A 16,357-nucleotide genomic window follows, 5' to 3' on the forward strand; every position below is an offset into this window, starting at 1 on the left:
AGAAAATGCAGCCCATCTAATCATTATTTTCTATAGGCTATTATGTCCATATTATATTTTTTTTAATCTCTTAGTTCTTTTTTACAGGTTTTCCATGACTTCATGGAAATCATGTAAATCCAACTATTAAATGCATGTTTATGCATTCTTTTTCTGAAGAAAATCTTGAAAGTGTTCATCTGGCTATGTAGCTTTGTAGGCTGTTTTAAAGCGCAAAGTTTTTCTAAATTAGTGCAGCTATCACTGGCCATATGCTGTTGTTATTGGGCATTCTGACTATACGCCATCTCCTCTTTCCTCACTCCGTAACTGAGTAGACTCATGGCCTCATGTGGATGAAAAATTTAGCAGGTCTTTGCAATATGAGCCTGGAAGCCCAAGAAAGAACTTAACAGTCCGAGAACCTCCAGTACTAGAAGAGAGACGAGGAGATCTAAATCTTTAAACCATTTAATATCTGATGCAGCCTGCACATCGAGGATTCAGATTCTACCCAATAGTTCAACCATATTTATCACAAAATCCATCTTCCTTAATATAGTTGGATTGCAAATTTAGTTTAAATTAATATTATTTAAATAAGAGGAACAGTTTAAATATTGTGCCCAATTTGATATTGCTTGTAAATGATTTAACCTCATTTCAGGCGTCTGTGTTTGAATTTGACTTTATGAGTCTGACAGCTACATCTGCTGGTGACCATCACAACTGACGCTGACAGAAACATAGGCAACGAGGTGCTCTACATTTCTAAAATAATAATGTCATGATTATATTTTAAAAACATAACAGACAATTGCATTGCATGTGATTTTTAGTAGCATAACTGGCCAATGGAATATGGTAACGGAACTAAAAGTTTATTCTGTAGGCTACTGTAGTTTGACTAAAGAAACAAAAAGGCACCCAACTGTTTTTTTTTTTCTTTTCTTTTTCATTCCTTTCCAAGGAAAAGCTAAACGCATGACGAGACTCACACAATAAACCTGTGAAGTTGTAATAACCTCTTATGGTTCTTTTTGAGTTTCTGTGCGTTATATTTGCGCGTCACCGACTCACCAAGCCCCTTAGTCTGCTGGTAAAAAAAAAAAAAAGAAGACAATAGGACAGAAAAGAAAAAAAAGTCTGCTTTGCTACCATGCATGCTCTCACTACTGCGTAATGGAGCAGGTGAGAAAAAAACAGGACTGTATTTCTTTCCACTGAAGTGTATTATGATATTTTTTGTTTTTATGATTAGCTACTGCAGAGTCCACCCTATCCCACACGCCGCCCTGTCCCACGAGACCCCCAGTTAAATCAACTAACACACGTTATGAGAAGTCAGAAAACAATTAACTCTGCAGCTGCTATCTTCTTTTAAGCTGGATAAAGTGCAAAAGTAGTTGGCTATACTGAGTAGTAATCTCGTTTTATAACATTAAAATGTATAAACATTGCATTGCACAAAATAACCCAGTAACAAAATCAGTGCAATTTTAATGTCAAAAATAGGCAGCCTATTAAAAAAAAAAAAAAAAAAAAAAAAACATGCATTCATAAGAGTAGCTTACACCTATTCCAAAGTAAAAGTAATTAGGCACAACCTAGCGTATCCAGTTTTTATAGTGCACTTCGAGAATGGGTTTTCTCCCTCCCTCTCCCAGCCTCCTCCTCTCTTTCTGTGCCTGACTCAGTCCTCTCCCTCTCAGTGTTTCTGGAGTTCATTCACTGTTTGCTGTTCATCATTGATGGATCAGATTATAACAACTCTAAACTCCAGACCGAGTCTTCGGATCACCCCTGACTTCTTGCGCTGCGGTGATGATGATGATGATGATGATCGTTTGTGATGTTTGTACCGGACCGCTCGAGGATGTCGGGACAGGAGCACCTTTCATTCACATCATGGATCACAGGTTTGCTCAATCTGTTTCCCTAAAACGATTTCATGTTGCAGATGCTGCACCTAAATTTAACTGGAAATTTGTTTGTTTAAAAAAATACGGTTATAGTCCACAACGATGCAGACATATTTATAATAATTTAAATTGGGCTAAATAATAATAAAACAGCTGCATTAAATATTATATATATATATATATATATATATATATATATATATATATATATATATATATATATATATATATATATATATATATATATATATATATATATATATATATAGTGATTATATTGTTACTTAGGCTATTAATATTACTAGCCTATTTTATTATTTTATTTAAGTTATGTATTTGGACGTTAGTAGTATGCTTAAGAAAAACAAAACAAAGAAAGCTAAGTAAATTTACGTTTCCTTATAAAACGAACGCAGTTAATATATAATTGTAGTATTATATTTCGCGGTTTATTGTCGTCTTCTCAGTGGGCGTTGAGTCGAGGGGGGTAAACCAATAATAACTGGCATTCTTATACTGCTTGATCGGCTTAGATTAAATTGCTAAACGGATTAAAAGAGAGTGAGGGATTGTTCATATATGATCCTCAAACACACTAGCTGTGCTTTTCTGCAGTCATCAATGTCTCATTCACTTCTCTGAAGTCTGTAGCTACTTTATTCTAGAGTATGAGAAAAAAATAAAAAGGTTAAAGAGTAGCCTAGTTATTTACCTATAAATCCTAGGCCTACTGGGATGACTAAAACGACAATCAGCATTTATTTCAAATACAAAACAGCTAAATACAGTGTTTAATCCTTCATGAGAGATAAGTGTACTTCAAAGGGGAATAAATCTGACACAGCCCTAGAAGAGTGTTTTCTTTAAGACAACAGTGTATATGTGTAGCTTGTGTTGAAGAGTAAAGCGGACATGACCTCTTTGTGCTAGTTATCCTGCCTTAACTGACCAGTCGTGAGCTAGTTATGAGACAGGCTCTGCTCTGTCTCTATACCATCTACCCATTCTGCACTGAAGAGTGAAAAATGGTCGGAAATGCCTCTCTGTGCCGGTCGTGCCTGCAGGAAACTGTGCACTACAGATCTATATTGGGACAGATGACAAAACAAGTTTAGGAAGGAACTACAGGAATTTCCAAACCACCCTGACAAGAGATGTCACATGAATCTGATGGCGTAAGGCTTGCATGTTCAAACTCATCTGATGTAAAAAAAAAAAAAAAGATGTGGATTCAATGTGAATGCCAGATTTGGTTTGGCTGGTGCATTTGCAAAAGGAATTAAAGTTTTATAAAGTCAGCTGACTTTATAATGCATAGCCTTTTCAAAGTCATTGACACATAAATTCAAGTTTTAGCTCAGAAGATTTAATTTAAGTAACACTGAAATGCCTAAACTAATGCTTTGATGATCTTGATCACCTAAAGACACAATCTAAAGTGCCAGGAAACTGCGTTGTAAAAATGCTTTGGCAGACAGCTTGAAAACATGCTTCATATGGTGACATCTAAGTTAAAATATGTATTTTATTTCATTGAATACGGCTAAATCAATTCGAAAACATTAATTAAATATAAATTAAATTTTAATTGAATTAAATTTAATTTATGCATTTAGCAGATGCTTTTATCCAAAGTGACATACAGTGCATTCAGTCTATCAATTTTTACCTATCATGTGTTCCCGGGGGAATCGAACCCCCAACCTTGCGCAATGCTCTACCAATTGAGCTACAGGAACACTAATTACAACAGTAATAACTAACAACAACAACTGGCTCACAGAAAGATATGATAAACTTGGTGTGATATTAGATCTATGGCAAGACAAGTAGCCTATAGGTGGCAAATGCACTTTATGATATGTTGACATTTATATTCTTCCATATTAATAAGTGCACGCTGCCTCTGTATTAAACAGCAGCTAGGTTGAGGCTCATCAGTCCATGACTCATCTTGACTCATTAGTTCAAGTCTGCAAAGTCGCAACTAAGAATTCTTTCCTCTTGGACTCAAGTCTCAGTCTCACATATCTTCTGAGACTAGCCTAGACCTGCATCACATGTTAAATTACACGTGTAGTTGCTTGAAACAAAGATGCCTCCATATTAAAATACACAGCTGTAGCAAACTAACTTTACAGCTCTTGTTTCTTATTATGTAGAAATTGCGTATTGGTGTTGGATATATGCTAGTTGGGTTTGCATCAGTATATGAAAGTGATGAGTGTTGGGCGACTCTTAGATGACTAAGTTTTCTCTTTTAAAAGTTCTGCTTTGACTTCATATTTCAGTGCCGCTGTGTTACAGCACAGGGTTTGTATCTGTCTGCTTCCTGACACATTTGTTTGTTAGTAACCGTGTGTCTGTGAGGTGCTTGGAGATGTGCAACCCCAGACAGTCTTCAACCAGATGCTGTCACACTCTGATAGACTCACAGAGCTCATGCAGTCACTGCTTCATTCACTCTGAAGCTCAGTCACACGTTCATGTGGGGCTTCAGGTCAGACTTTAAACATACTGACACAAATACATTCTCTCAGATTCATAAGTGTATATCTTAGGTTCTGTAAACTGTCACCATTTCTGTATTTTCACCGTTTTGAACACCTTTTACCTTACCTTACCACTACAGGTCCTGTAGTGCGACAAATGATGCTTTCACATTTTAATTACAAATATTCAGTATATACTGTATGATTCAAAAGTTTGGGGTCAAAAAGATTTTGTAAATGTTTCTTTGTAGAACGTCTCTTATGCTTACTAAGGCTGCATGTTACTGACTAAAAATACAGTAAAAACTGTTATATTGTGTAAATTTCTTACCATATAAAATAACTGTTTTCTATTTTAATTTAAAAATGTATTTATTTTATTTATTTTATATGTATTTATACGTTTATTCGTATAATTTATTATATATATAATTAAAAAGTAAAAAACAAACAAACATTTATTTGATATAAAAATATTTTGTTACATTTTAAATGTCTTATTGTTACTTTTATAAAAATACCTACTGAGAAGAAATATTAATGCCTTTCTATAAAATAAAATAAAATGTTACTGGCCTCCAAACGTTTTGTGCTGCTTAGTGTTTTTGAGGAACTGACACATTTCTTTAAGATTCTTTGATGAATCGAAAGTCCAAAAGAACAGCATTTATCTTAAATATAAATATTTTGTTATTTTTTATTAAAATTAGTGTGATTTACAGAATAGAAGTATTAATAAATAATTTAACAAATAAATATATACACAAAGTTAGTTAGTTAGTTAGTAACTGGGCCTAACTTCTGAATGAAGAATATTTATAAAGAATTAGCAAGGATGTGTCAACCTCCAAAATGTATTTCGTGTCAATTACCCACATGCCCTGCTCATAAACACATAAACACTTGCAGTTAGACAGAGGATCCACACACCCACATTTAAAACATTTCAAATGCAGGCTTATCACTGTAAATGCAATAACAGATGAGCACAGCATTGAACATCAGATACATAATAATTCAGACTATTCTCCTCATGTGTACATGCGTCAAACAGACTCACACATGGGACATGTTGCTGTAGACATTCAAACACATCAGACTTTCTGAAGATCACAGCGCAGGTAATGCTTTGCCCTTTCAGGCTCGTACATGCGGTTATTTTGCTGATGTGACGCACAGCGCTGTATTGTGAGTGAGAATCTGTGCATCCATGTGGTTTTAGTGTCTTGCTTGCTGCTCTTTAAACTTTGTGTTGTGGAGGCAAGCCTAAGCTTTTCCCTCCTTTTTTCATTATGGACTGAGTATCAACATGATTACAGTTTTTAAACATCAGAGGTATAATTATGTAATGAAGAGGAGAATGAGCCTGTACTTTTTATGTTCTAATGTTAACCGTCACGTGGGAGGAACGTCTGTCTCTGTGCTTGGTTCACTGATCTCTAATGTACTGTTTGAGTCGGAGAAAAGGCCATTTGATATGTCAAAAATGTGCTCAGAACTGAATCTAGGCACAATTCGTGCTTAAATAACATGCTTTAAACAAAAGTTTATACAGCTTCTTTTTGGGAACTCACAGATGCACAGATGATATTCAAATATAATTAAACTTAAGAAAAATCAGCAATCGTTTTTCATTTGTGTACACAATGTTGGGTTTGCAAACAGATTTCTTTTCTAGATTTGTCATATAATGCAAACTTAAGATGCACTGACTATGTATATACTATGTATATTACTAGTATAATAGTAACTCGATTTAATTTTGACTGTATTACAGACTGAAGACACTGTGACAGCGCCATCATGTGTCTTCTACAGTGTACTTAAAATTAATCTTATCATATTTTAATGCATAGAATATTATAAAAACATTTTCTTAAAGTATTTTTAAAATATTGTGGTATGTTTTTATAAAAACACATTTAAAAGCATATTTAAAAACAGTAATTTTAGAAAAATAATTTTTGCACAATGAGCACAGAATGGCATATTTCACCAATCAGTAGCAGGTATTCCACATCATTGTGTAACCCACCATTCATTGTGTTTGACTTATTCTTATGACTAGACAACATTGAGTGTTCAATGTTTTCTCATTTTTTTATTATAATTCTTAAATATTTCTTCCTGTATTTATAGTAACACAATATTAAATGCCACTGCTGGTCAAGATCAGTGACTTGTTTGTTGAACAGTTGTCTGTTCTCTGTCCTTTAGGATGTGTGTATGAATTGAGATGGAGCTCAGGCCAGTGATGGAGGCAGGACTGAACTGCAGCTCTCACTGTGAGTCTGGCGTCTGCTTCATCTACCCCGGAGTGAACCTCCAGCAGGGCTGGGACGTCCTGCAGAGACTGTGCGCGCTCGCAGCGGTACATTCACACACCCCCATCCACCACTGCATTCGCTCAGAGACAGTCACAATTACATTCACAAACAGTTCGCACAAGCGACTCTATTTTTTATTTTTCTTATTTTGTTCTTTTGATTTAACAAATAATCCAGAAAAAAAATATATCACAATTTCCATAAAAATATTAAGCGGCACAACTGTTTTTAACATAAGAATAAAAATAATAAATGTTTCCGGAGCAGGATCATGTGACACTGACCATGTATAATATCCACAATATTACTGTCATTACTGTATTTTTGATCAAATAAACGCAATCGTACTGTGCATAAGAAACTTGAAAAACACAGTAGTGAATTCATTGATTATATTGTGCTGTTTGGCTGTGTCTAGTGGGGTGTGGATGCACAGAGTCCATCGCTGTCTCCTGCTCTCCGTGCTGTAGTCTGGACGCTGCTCTCTTGTGGGATTCTGCTTTCGCTCTTCTTCCTCATTTTCACGCTGCGCTTCAAAAACAACAGGTACACTTGAAAAATGACTTCGAACCCGTTTCTTGCTTTACAGGTGGTCTTTTTTAGCCGGCAGCTTGAATTTTGATTGTGTACCTCTGACACAGGATAGTGAAGATGTCCAGTCCCAATCTGAATGTGCTGACTCTGTGTGGAAGTGTACTCACATACAGCAGCGGCTTCTTATTCGCCGTGGAGGAGAGAGCGCTGCTATCAGGAGCAGGGTCCAGGGCTGTCTTACAGGTAACAAACACACACACACACAGAGTTATTTAGGTAGTCTGATGGAGTTGATTTTCAAAAACTAAGACCCTCTTCTATATGTACCTGCTTATAACGAAAGCAGTCCAGAATAAATAATATTTTACAAAATATTCAAATAGAAAATAATTATTTTAAATTGATGAGAGATGAACAAATGTTTGAGTTCCCACACATCTGAACCTCTCCCAGCAGGTCATCTGTATTGTTGAGCCCTTTTTTGTCTTCATTGTGGATTTTAACAGGTTCCAAGTTTAGTTTAAGAAATAGTGTCATGATTTGTGTAGTTACCATTTTTCTGGACTATAAGTCACACTTTTTTTCATAATTGGCTGGTCCTGCGACTTATAGTCAGGTGCAATTCTGATTCAAATTTAATTTGACATGAACCGAGAGAAAGGAACCAAGAGAAAACATTACCGTCTACAGCCGCCAGAGGGCGCTCTATGCTGCTCAGTGCTCCTTTAGCCTATCCCTAATAAACGTAGAGCGCCCTCTCGTGGCTGGAGACGGTAATGTTTTCTCTTGGTTCTTGGATCTAAATAAATGTGACTTATAATCCAGTGCGACTTATATATGTTTTTTTCCTCATCATGACGTATTTTTGGACTGATGCGACTTATACTCAGGTGCGACTTATAGACCGAAAAATACAGTAAAAGCTGTTCTCGTGTTAAATGGTGTGAATCATTTTTCTGTACCATCTTAATATCCATCTCAGGCGCGGATGTGGACTCTGTGTATCGGCAGCTCTCTGGTGTTCGGCCCCATTCTTGGGAAAACATGGCGGCTCTACAGAGTGTTCACTCAGCGTGTGCCCGACAAGAGAGTGGTGAGCTGTGATATATGTTTGTGCATGAACAGGCTATGAATTGTGCTTGATATCGCTGGCTTCACCATCGGGTTTTGTTCTCTTGTGTTTCAGATCATTAGAGACATCCAGCTGATGGGTTTGGTTGCTCTGCTTGTCCTAGTTGATGTAGTTGTTCTAGCAGCATGGGGTCTGACGGATCCGATCAAGTGCTCAAACTCTATCAGTGCTATGGTGAAGGTACATGCACTTTCACATATATCTGTCATCCCCAAAAATGGACAAAATAATTCACCACTATAGAAGTAGTCCACTGTGTGCTCGGTTTTAAGCCTTCTTTATCACTAGCTTCACAGCCATTGTTTTAATATAGAGGGATGTGAAGAGCCATTAAAAGGATGACCGATACAAGCTCAAATCATTTATGGCATGTAAAGTATTTTGTGTTGTTTCTTTGTTTGTCAGGTTGTAGAAAGGGATGCGTTCTACTCTCTGTCCCAGTTGGACTCCTGTTCTTCTCTCTACTCGGACCTGTGGGTAATCTTGCTCTCTGTGCTTAAGGTAAAATTTAGCTTGGCCTACATAGGAGTGAATTACATTACACTTTAAATGCTTACACGGACTCTCTTTGCACTTTTGCAGGGCAGTCTCCTCCTGTATGGCACATATCTTGCCGGCCTGACAAGCAATGTGAGCTTACCTCCAGTAAACCAGTCTATGACCATCATAGGTGCTGTCTGTCTGGTCACCATGTCGAGCGCTGTGGCCGTACCTGTGTCTCTTTACCTGTACGCCTGGCCCAATGTGGTCTACAGTGTAGTGTCTGGAGCCATCTTCATCTGCACAATGGCCATCAATTGTCTACTGTTTGTTCCTCAAGTACGTCCTGGTAAATTCACTGCCAATGTCTTGTGATTTGCAATCAAACTCTGAGTCAGTCGAGTTTCTAACTTAATCTAGAAGCTTATGTTGAGACACATAAAATTTATAAATCTAGCACAGGAGATGTGAGTGATGAGGTGATGAGTCAAACGTGTTTACACAATGTGTCCTGTTCATTCGGAGAGGACACTGCTAATGTTGGCTCTTTAAGACTGTTTGGATTTTGGGTAATATCACACCAGTTCATTGTGGATCGATCAGAACAATAATGAAATAATTCAGTATGAATATTTGATAATGTATATAATTGAAAACTCTTGCTGTAGCTACATCTTCATCATTGTTATTCCTCCCCCAGCTGACCCAGTGGAGACAGTTTGAAGAGGAGACAAACTCTCACCCCGGTCAAATGGCCAAATACTTCAGTAGTCCCAGCAAGACCACACACTCCATGTACAGTGAGGATGAGGTCTATTATCTACTTGGAGAAAATGACTCCATGAAAAGACTCATCAATGAGGTAATGATAATTATTGCATCTTCATTATTCAGGGCAAAGCTTTTCACTTCACTTTCTTTTAGTATTTATAGCATACACACCACAAAACCTAGAGGGACATGTGCTATCCTGAAGCCCAAAGTAAACTTTGCTTATCCACAACCTCATATGTGCGTGTGATGTTATTTTCGTCTTAAATGATTAGTTCATTTCTGGAATAAATAATTCTTGTTAATTTACTCACCCCCATGTTATCCAAGATGTTTATGTCTCTCTTTCTTCAGTCGAAAAAAAAAAAAAAGTTTTTTGAGGAAAACCTTCCAGGATTTTTCTCCAGAAAGTGGAGTTCAATGGGAGCCAATGGGTTGAAGGTTACAGCTTCAAAGGGCTCTACACAGTCCCAGCCGAGGAAAAGCGGCTTATTTAGCTAAATAATCATTCACTTTCTAATTTATATATATATATATATATATGCGCTCATCTTGCACTATAGCTCTGCAATGCGTGTCCGCAACTTCACGCATTATGTAGTCAAACATTTGTGGTATATATATATATATATATATATATATATATATATATATATATATATATATATATATATATATAGTATTTTGTATATATATATATATATATATATTTGTTGTTGTTGTTTTTTTTGTTTGTTTTTTTTTACAAAATGAGAGGACCGTTTTGCCAGATAAGACCCTTATTTCTTGGCTGGGATTGTGTAGAGCACTCTGAATACATAATATTGTGTGTACACAGACAGACAGATAGATAGGTAGAGACAGACAGACAGACAGACAGACAGACAGACAGACAGACACACAGACAGACAGATAGATGACACAGACAGACAGACAGACAGATAGATAGATGATAGATAGATAGATAGATAGATAGATAGATAGATAGATAGACACAGACAGACAGATAGATGACATAGACAGACAGACCGACAGACAGACAGATATATATATATAGATAGATAGATAGATAGATAGATAGATAGATAGATAGACATAGATAGATAGATAGATAGATAGATAGATAGATAGATAGATAGATAGATAGATAGATAGATAGATAGATGATAGATAGATAGACACACAGACAGACAGATAGATGACACAGACAGACAGATAGATAGACAGACAGACAGACAGACAGACCGACAGACAGACAGACAGATAGATAGAGACAGATAGATAGATAGATAGATAGATAGATAGACAGACAGACAGACAGACAGACAGACAGACAGACAGACAGACAGACAGACAGACAGACAGATAGATAGATAGATAGATAGATAGATAGATAGATAGATAGATAGATAGATAGATAGATAGATAGATAGATAGATAGACAGACAGACAGACAGACAGACAGACAGACATAGATAGATTTAAAATATTTTTTTTTCAAGCCAACACATAATCTCTGAGTTAATTTGATTACACTGCTCTGAGTAAAGCAATGGAACTAGTTTTGTCCACAGTGCGTTTACTGGATTGTGTGAGCGAGTGATGATGAATTCCAGCGTTGGGTGTGGATAGCAGTGTGTTTTGCGTCACTACCCCACGAATGAGGCTAGGTCCTTTGTTTTGCGTTTCCTCAAGGCATCGCTTTGTGATCTCACATCCTGTAAAATTGGCACCTAAACCATACACCTACTTAGTCGTTCTAGATAATGATGAAGTTTTAAACCTTTTTCCCATGTGTCCTCCATATTTGCAGAAGAATGCCGTTATTGATAGCCTACAGGAACAAGTGAACAATGCCAAGGACAAGCTGCTCAAACTGATGACTGCTAGCCACCCCTTGGATGAAGTAGAAATGGACTCCTCCAACACGAACCTCAACTCCACCTCCACCCAAACCACAGTGGTATCTCCTGATTCTCCAACACTAATGAAGTATTCAGAAGTTGCTCCCACCAGAGTTCTCTCTCCACCTCCCTATGTACCTCCTCCACCGCTTCATGCTCACATTACCTCACAGCAAACATCCCCTGAAGGTGCAGTAGCTTCAGAAGTTCCTCTGTCTTCACCATCACACCTGAGGTATTCACCTCCTCAAGATGTCTCTTCTAATGAGGTCTCTCGGGCTGTAAGTCTGAATGAAAGCACAGAAGATGCAGTTCCAACCATGAACAATCGTAGAAACTCAGGTCTTGGAAAAGAAATTTCGGAGAAGCCACTAGATGTGTCTGTAGATCAAGACTATTCAGCCCAGGGTTCCTCTCCACTAGGTCCCGCTCGATGTAGTTTACCTCAGGTAGAGTCTCCAGTGCCATCGGCCTCCGTTGAGCTTCCTGTCATGTCACCAACAGGACGACTGGGTTTTGTAACCAATGAGCAGCTAGAGGAGATCTTGCAGGACCTGAGTGTGGATGCCGTAAGCAGCTCCGTCAAATCACGCGACCTCAATCCGGGTGAACTGAACACGGCACTTTCACCCCGATCTCCTCTACAATACTTCTTCCCCATCGTCTCACCCTATCTCATGCGTAAACGCAGACCTCCTTTTCACTCCTCGAGAGGTGGACCTCCTCCGTACTATTTTCCAGGCTCGGTTCCTCCAGGGCGCAGAAGGGCATCATCACTAACGGACCAAGAAAAGTGGAGGACCGATGGCTCTCAAAGACCTGACTTGTGGCATGAGGGAAGGAGGAGGAGAAGGGATGAAAAGGCACAGGCACGACGTGGCTCGGGACAGGAGAGTTGGGAATGTTCTTCTCACAAATGCTCCATAATGCCTTTCACGGGACAGGTTCCTCAGCCTGCCTCTGCTGGACTGATAGAGGGGGTAAAAAACTCAGAGGAGCCATATGACTACTCAGACTCTGACTCCAGCAGCTCAGAGGACTACTCTTACTACCAGCGGCCCTACTGCGGGGCCTGTCATCATCCCTACGACTCTACAGACAGCCTCACCTCAGGGACCTCTGACAGCGAGGATGAGGACTTCTACCACTCAGCACATCCGGTTGTGAACTTTAAAGTGGACGTTAAACCAACCTTTGTCTGAACAGACTGCACATCCACAAGTTATATTTGACATGATGCTCTTTTTGTTTTGTTTGGACCTAATTAAATTATTCAGATATAGACTATCTGTTTTTGTGTGTGTGTGTGTGTGTGTGTGTGTGTGTGTGTGTTTTGGTCTTTTTTTTTTTAAGAAGTCTCTTATGCTCAGCAGGGCTGCATTCATTTGAAAAATATTTTAAAACGTATTTATCGGAAATAGAATTCAAATAGTACTACTGTAATCAGTATATTAGAATGATTTCTGAAGGATCATGTGACACTGAAGACTGGAGTAATGCCTTCTGATAATTCAGCTTTGCCAACACAAGAATAAATTACATTTTAAAATATATTAAAATAGAAAACAATTAGACACATACATTAATAAAACAAATAATTAAAAAATCCTTTTCTGAACTTTTGACCAGTATTTTACATTAAAAATGCACTTAAATACACCTATTCTATGTAAATCTTATGTTTAATAAAATGTAATTATATTTTTTGGTGGTGTCTAAAGTAAAGAATATCCAATAGTCTTATTAATGGCAAAATTCGTTTAGAATATTTTTTATTATTATTACTTAACTAAATCATTAAAATAGGAAAGGATATGACAGAGACAACTCTGTCAAGGTCAATATTTATTATTATTTTTTAATTTTTTAGTTCAGGTTTTCAGATGTCAAACTGAATCTGGAATAATGTGTTTTTTTATTATTATTATTATTAAAATATGTTTGGAAATTGTGATGTATACATATTCCGTTTACTTGATCACAACATTTTTTTGAGATTTTTAGCCATAAACTTTATATCATGTAAATGAAAACATAAATTATAATGTACTGGGTCATAAAAAAATTAGGTTGTTGGTCTTGCGTACCTCTTTTCTGATTACGTAACTAATGAAAATGAGCCATTTGAGTGAGTGGAGAGGGAAAGTGAGCCAATACCAACTTTGGTCTTTCCTGTGTTTGTTAAAAAAGGTATTTGTTTACACTTATTTCTTCAATAAAGCTATTATTATATAGTTTCAGGAATATCCATACTCTTTTTAAACTTTTAAAAAATGTAATTCGAAACCATGGGTTATATGACTGATTTTTTAAATCCTATTTACATTAATTTATTTAGAAACACTGTGCAGCTTAAAAGAGAGATTGAATAAGGAGGACATACTCCAATGCAAATACTGTCAAAATGTGCATGATCACAATAAAAACAAACAGCTGTGAAGTTAGCTTTTAATTTGTTTTGTATTGCTTTTGAATTCTTATTATGTTCCTTGATCATTTAAAATGGCTCTTGGAGTCCTGTGCTTTTAAAAAAGCCTATCATAGAAATCATATCTTCCCATTGATAAATCTTTCTTTTGCAATAGTAAAATGATTTTTTTTGTGCTACATCTTTACACAGTCGTTGCTTTAGTTTAGTTAGTCTGTTTATAGTATTTATTTTTGGTTAGTCGTGTGTGTGTGTGTGTGTGTGTGTGTGTGTGTGGATTTTTTATAAACAATAATGTTTACCAAGGATGTTATATATTTGTTTATCTCCTAATTTATCTAATTTAAACTCTAAAGAGGAAATATGACTGAAGAACCTGAGCAGCATGCATCCTGTTATTTCTTCAAACAAAAACTGAATAATTTTTTGCATATATTGCATTTATGTAAATATTTTAGTGTATGTGAATGTGTTTATCTCTGTATCCCTCTTGTAAACGTTTTCTCTTTGAATAAGTTTTTTTATGTAATCTCTCTTTGAAAGGATTGAGCATCTACAAATACATGAACATGATTGCATAAGCATACTGAGACCGAATGAAAGATGTGTTTATCATTGTTTGTGCATGTGAATAAAAGTGTGTACAACAGTGTATACATCTGTGCATGTGTGCAAACACGCATCTAAACTTGCCCAAGGAAGAATTTGCATTAAGGAAAAAAGAAAACGGCAACTTGCATTACTTGCATCACTTGTTCTATTGCAGATGTAGGGCTATTTGTGAAACATCATTGTAAAATGTGCTCAAAGCAGGAAGATCACATCACAGAAAAGAGTGGTAGCAGAAAAGTAGCACAGACATTGTGAAACATTCAGGATGTATACAGTATGATGGTTGCAAATGAAACATTGCAATGTCGATCTAAACCACAATTATGTTGATGCCCGGGGGAAAGGGAGAATCTGCCCATCTATGAAATGTAAATAAGCAATTATGTTGGATGCAATGTTATGCAAGCCCACTGCAGGAATGTGCAATCATTTTTAGCTGAAACATTATTGTGTTATGTACATCATCCTTGCACTTGAATATTTATACTTCCCTGCTGTAAAAGCAAAAAGTTAAATAACAACCTTCTAACACTTTGCTAATGCATAAGCCGTCAGATTCAAAAAGAAAAAAAATTAATTGCATAGAACTTATTTAGCATCGCCCCAGTAAATAGTTTTGCTGATTGTACACCGGTCAAAGGACAAAGCCAACATGGTACGATCGTCATTAATCAAATTCAGTATTTACTAAAAAAGTATAATGAAATGACCAAACTCATAATCAAAACTCAGCTATTGATAAACCATTAATAGCCTTTAAAACTGCCCCACATCTGTACTGTCAGACACAGAACAGAACATGTTTTAGGTGTTCCATGAATATGAAAATGGAACTGCTTGTAACTAAAAGCCAGACAAACTTGTAAATGACATAGCAGTATTTTAACCAGAGCAGTAAAAGATCACAGTAATTCTGCTGTCTTAGCATTGTGCCGTTACAGCATCCCCTCTCTTTCAGCACAAGATGCACATTCACTGCCAGACAACAGTCTTGCTGACCAAAGAATACTTGCTGGACAAAAAAGGAGTATAATTTAGATGAAAATTATTTTGTCTTTCAGGATAGAATTGTTTTTAAATAGGATTGTAAAATAGTGCTGCAAAGGAAAGGCTATTAAAGTTCTAACTTTGAAGTACATGAAACTGCAATGACTTTTTTATTATTATTGTTGTATCCTTTTTCATTATCCTGTGTAAATATACAGGTTAAAATACATAAAGTGGCTGAGCTTGAATCTCATTTAATACTATACTCTTTTAATAAAATATTTAACTTAGAAAATATACTTTTTTACAGCTAAAAAGTCCTTACATTAAAAATACTATAGTAATTTATTGTAAATACTATAGTGTTTTTGAATCATATTTAGTGTAGCCTATACGTGTATAAGTGTATACTGTATATTATAGTATTTACAACACTTTGTTAACAGAATACTGTAGTATAAACTGTCGTGAACTGATGAATTAAATACTTTAATACTTTGGTTTTTACTACAGTAAACTGTAGTGTATTGTATAATATATTAGTCTTTTTTTTTTAATTACAATAATATTATTACCACAGCAAATTTAATATTACCACAACTAATTAATTCAAGTATAGTATAGTTAAAAAACACTATACTATAAATTACTTAAGTAATTTTTCATGTGGGTAGACACATTACGCTGACACGCTAATTAAGTAATTATAATCAATCAAAAAATAGATATGAGTGATTTTGAAAACGACACTGGCGCGGAATAGATTACTGGAGCTCAGCTGACTAGCAA

General features: G+C 36.2%; 1 protein-coding gene across 1 annotated transcript; it reads left to right on the forward strand.

The window, feature by feature from the left end:
* The first annotated feature begins 1,711 nt into the window (after positions 1 to 1,711).
* On the forward strand, positions 1,712 to 13,775 carry gpr156 (G protein-coupled receptor 156). The gene is made up of 10 exons (XM_052564758.1): positions 1,712 to 1,898; positions 6,611 to 6,764; positions 7,139 to 7,266; positions 7,362 to 7,497; positions 8,237 to 8,347; positions 8,441 to 8,566; positions 8,792 to 8,887; positions 8,969 to 9,205; positions 9,567 to 9,728; positions 11,451 to 13,775. Exons 2-10 carry the CDS (start codon positions 6,630 to 6,632, stop codon positions 12,741 to 12,743), a joined length of 2,424 nt encoding a protein of 807 aa, XP_052420718.1. The 5' UTR covers positions 1,712 to 1,898; positions 6,611 to 6,629; the 3' UTR covers positions 12,744 to 13,775.
* Positions 13,776 to 16,357: the final 2,582 nt, after the last annotated feature.

This window comes from Carassius gibelio, chromosome B9 (assembly GCF_023724105.1).
Source record: "Carassius gibelio isolate Cgi1373 ecotype wild population from Czech Republic chromosome B9, carGib1.2-hapl.c, whole genome shotgun sequence".
NCBI lineage: Eukaryota > Metazoa > Chordata > Actinopteri > Cypriniformes > Cyprinidae > Carassius > Carassius gibelio.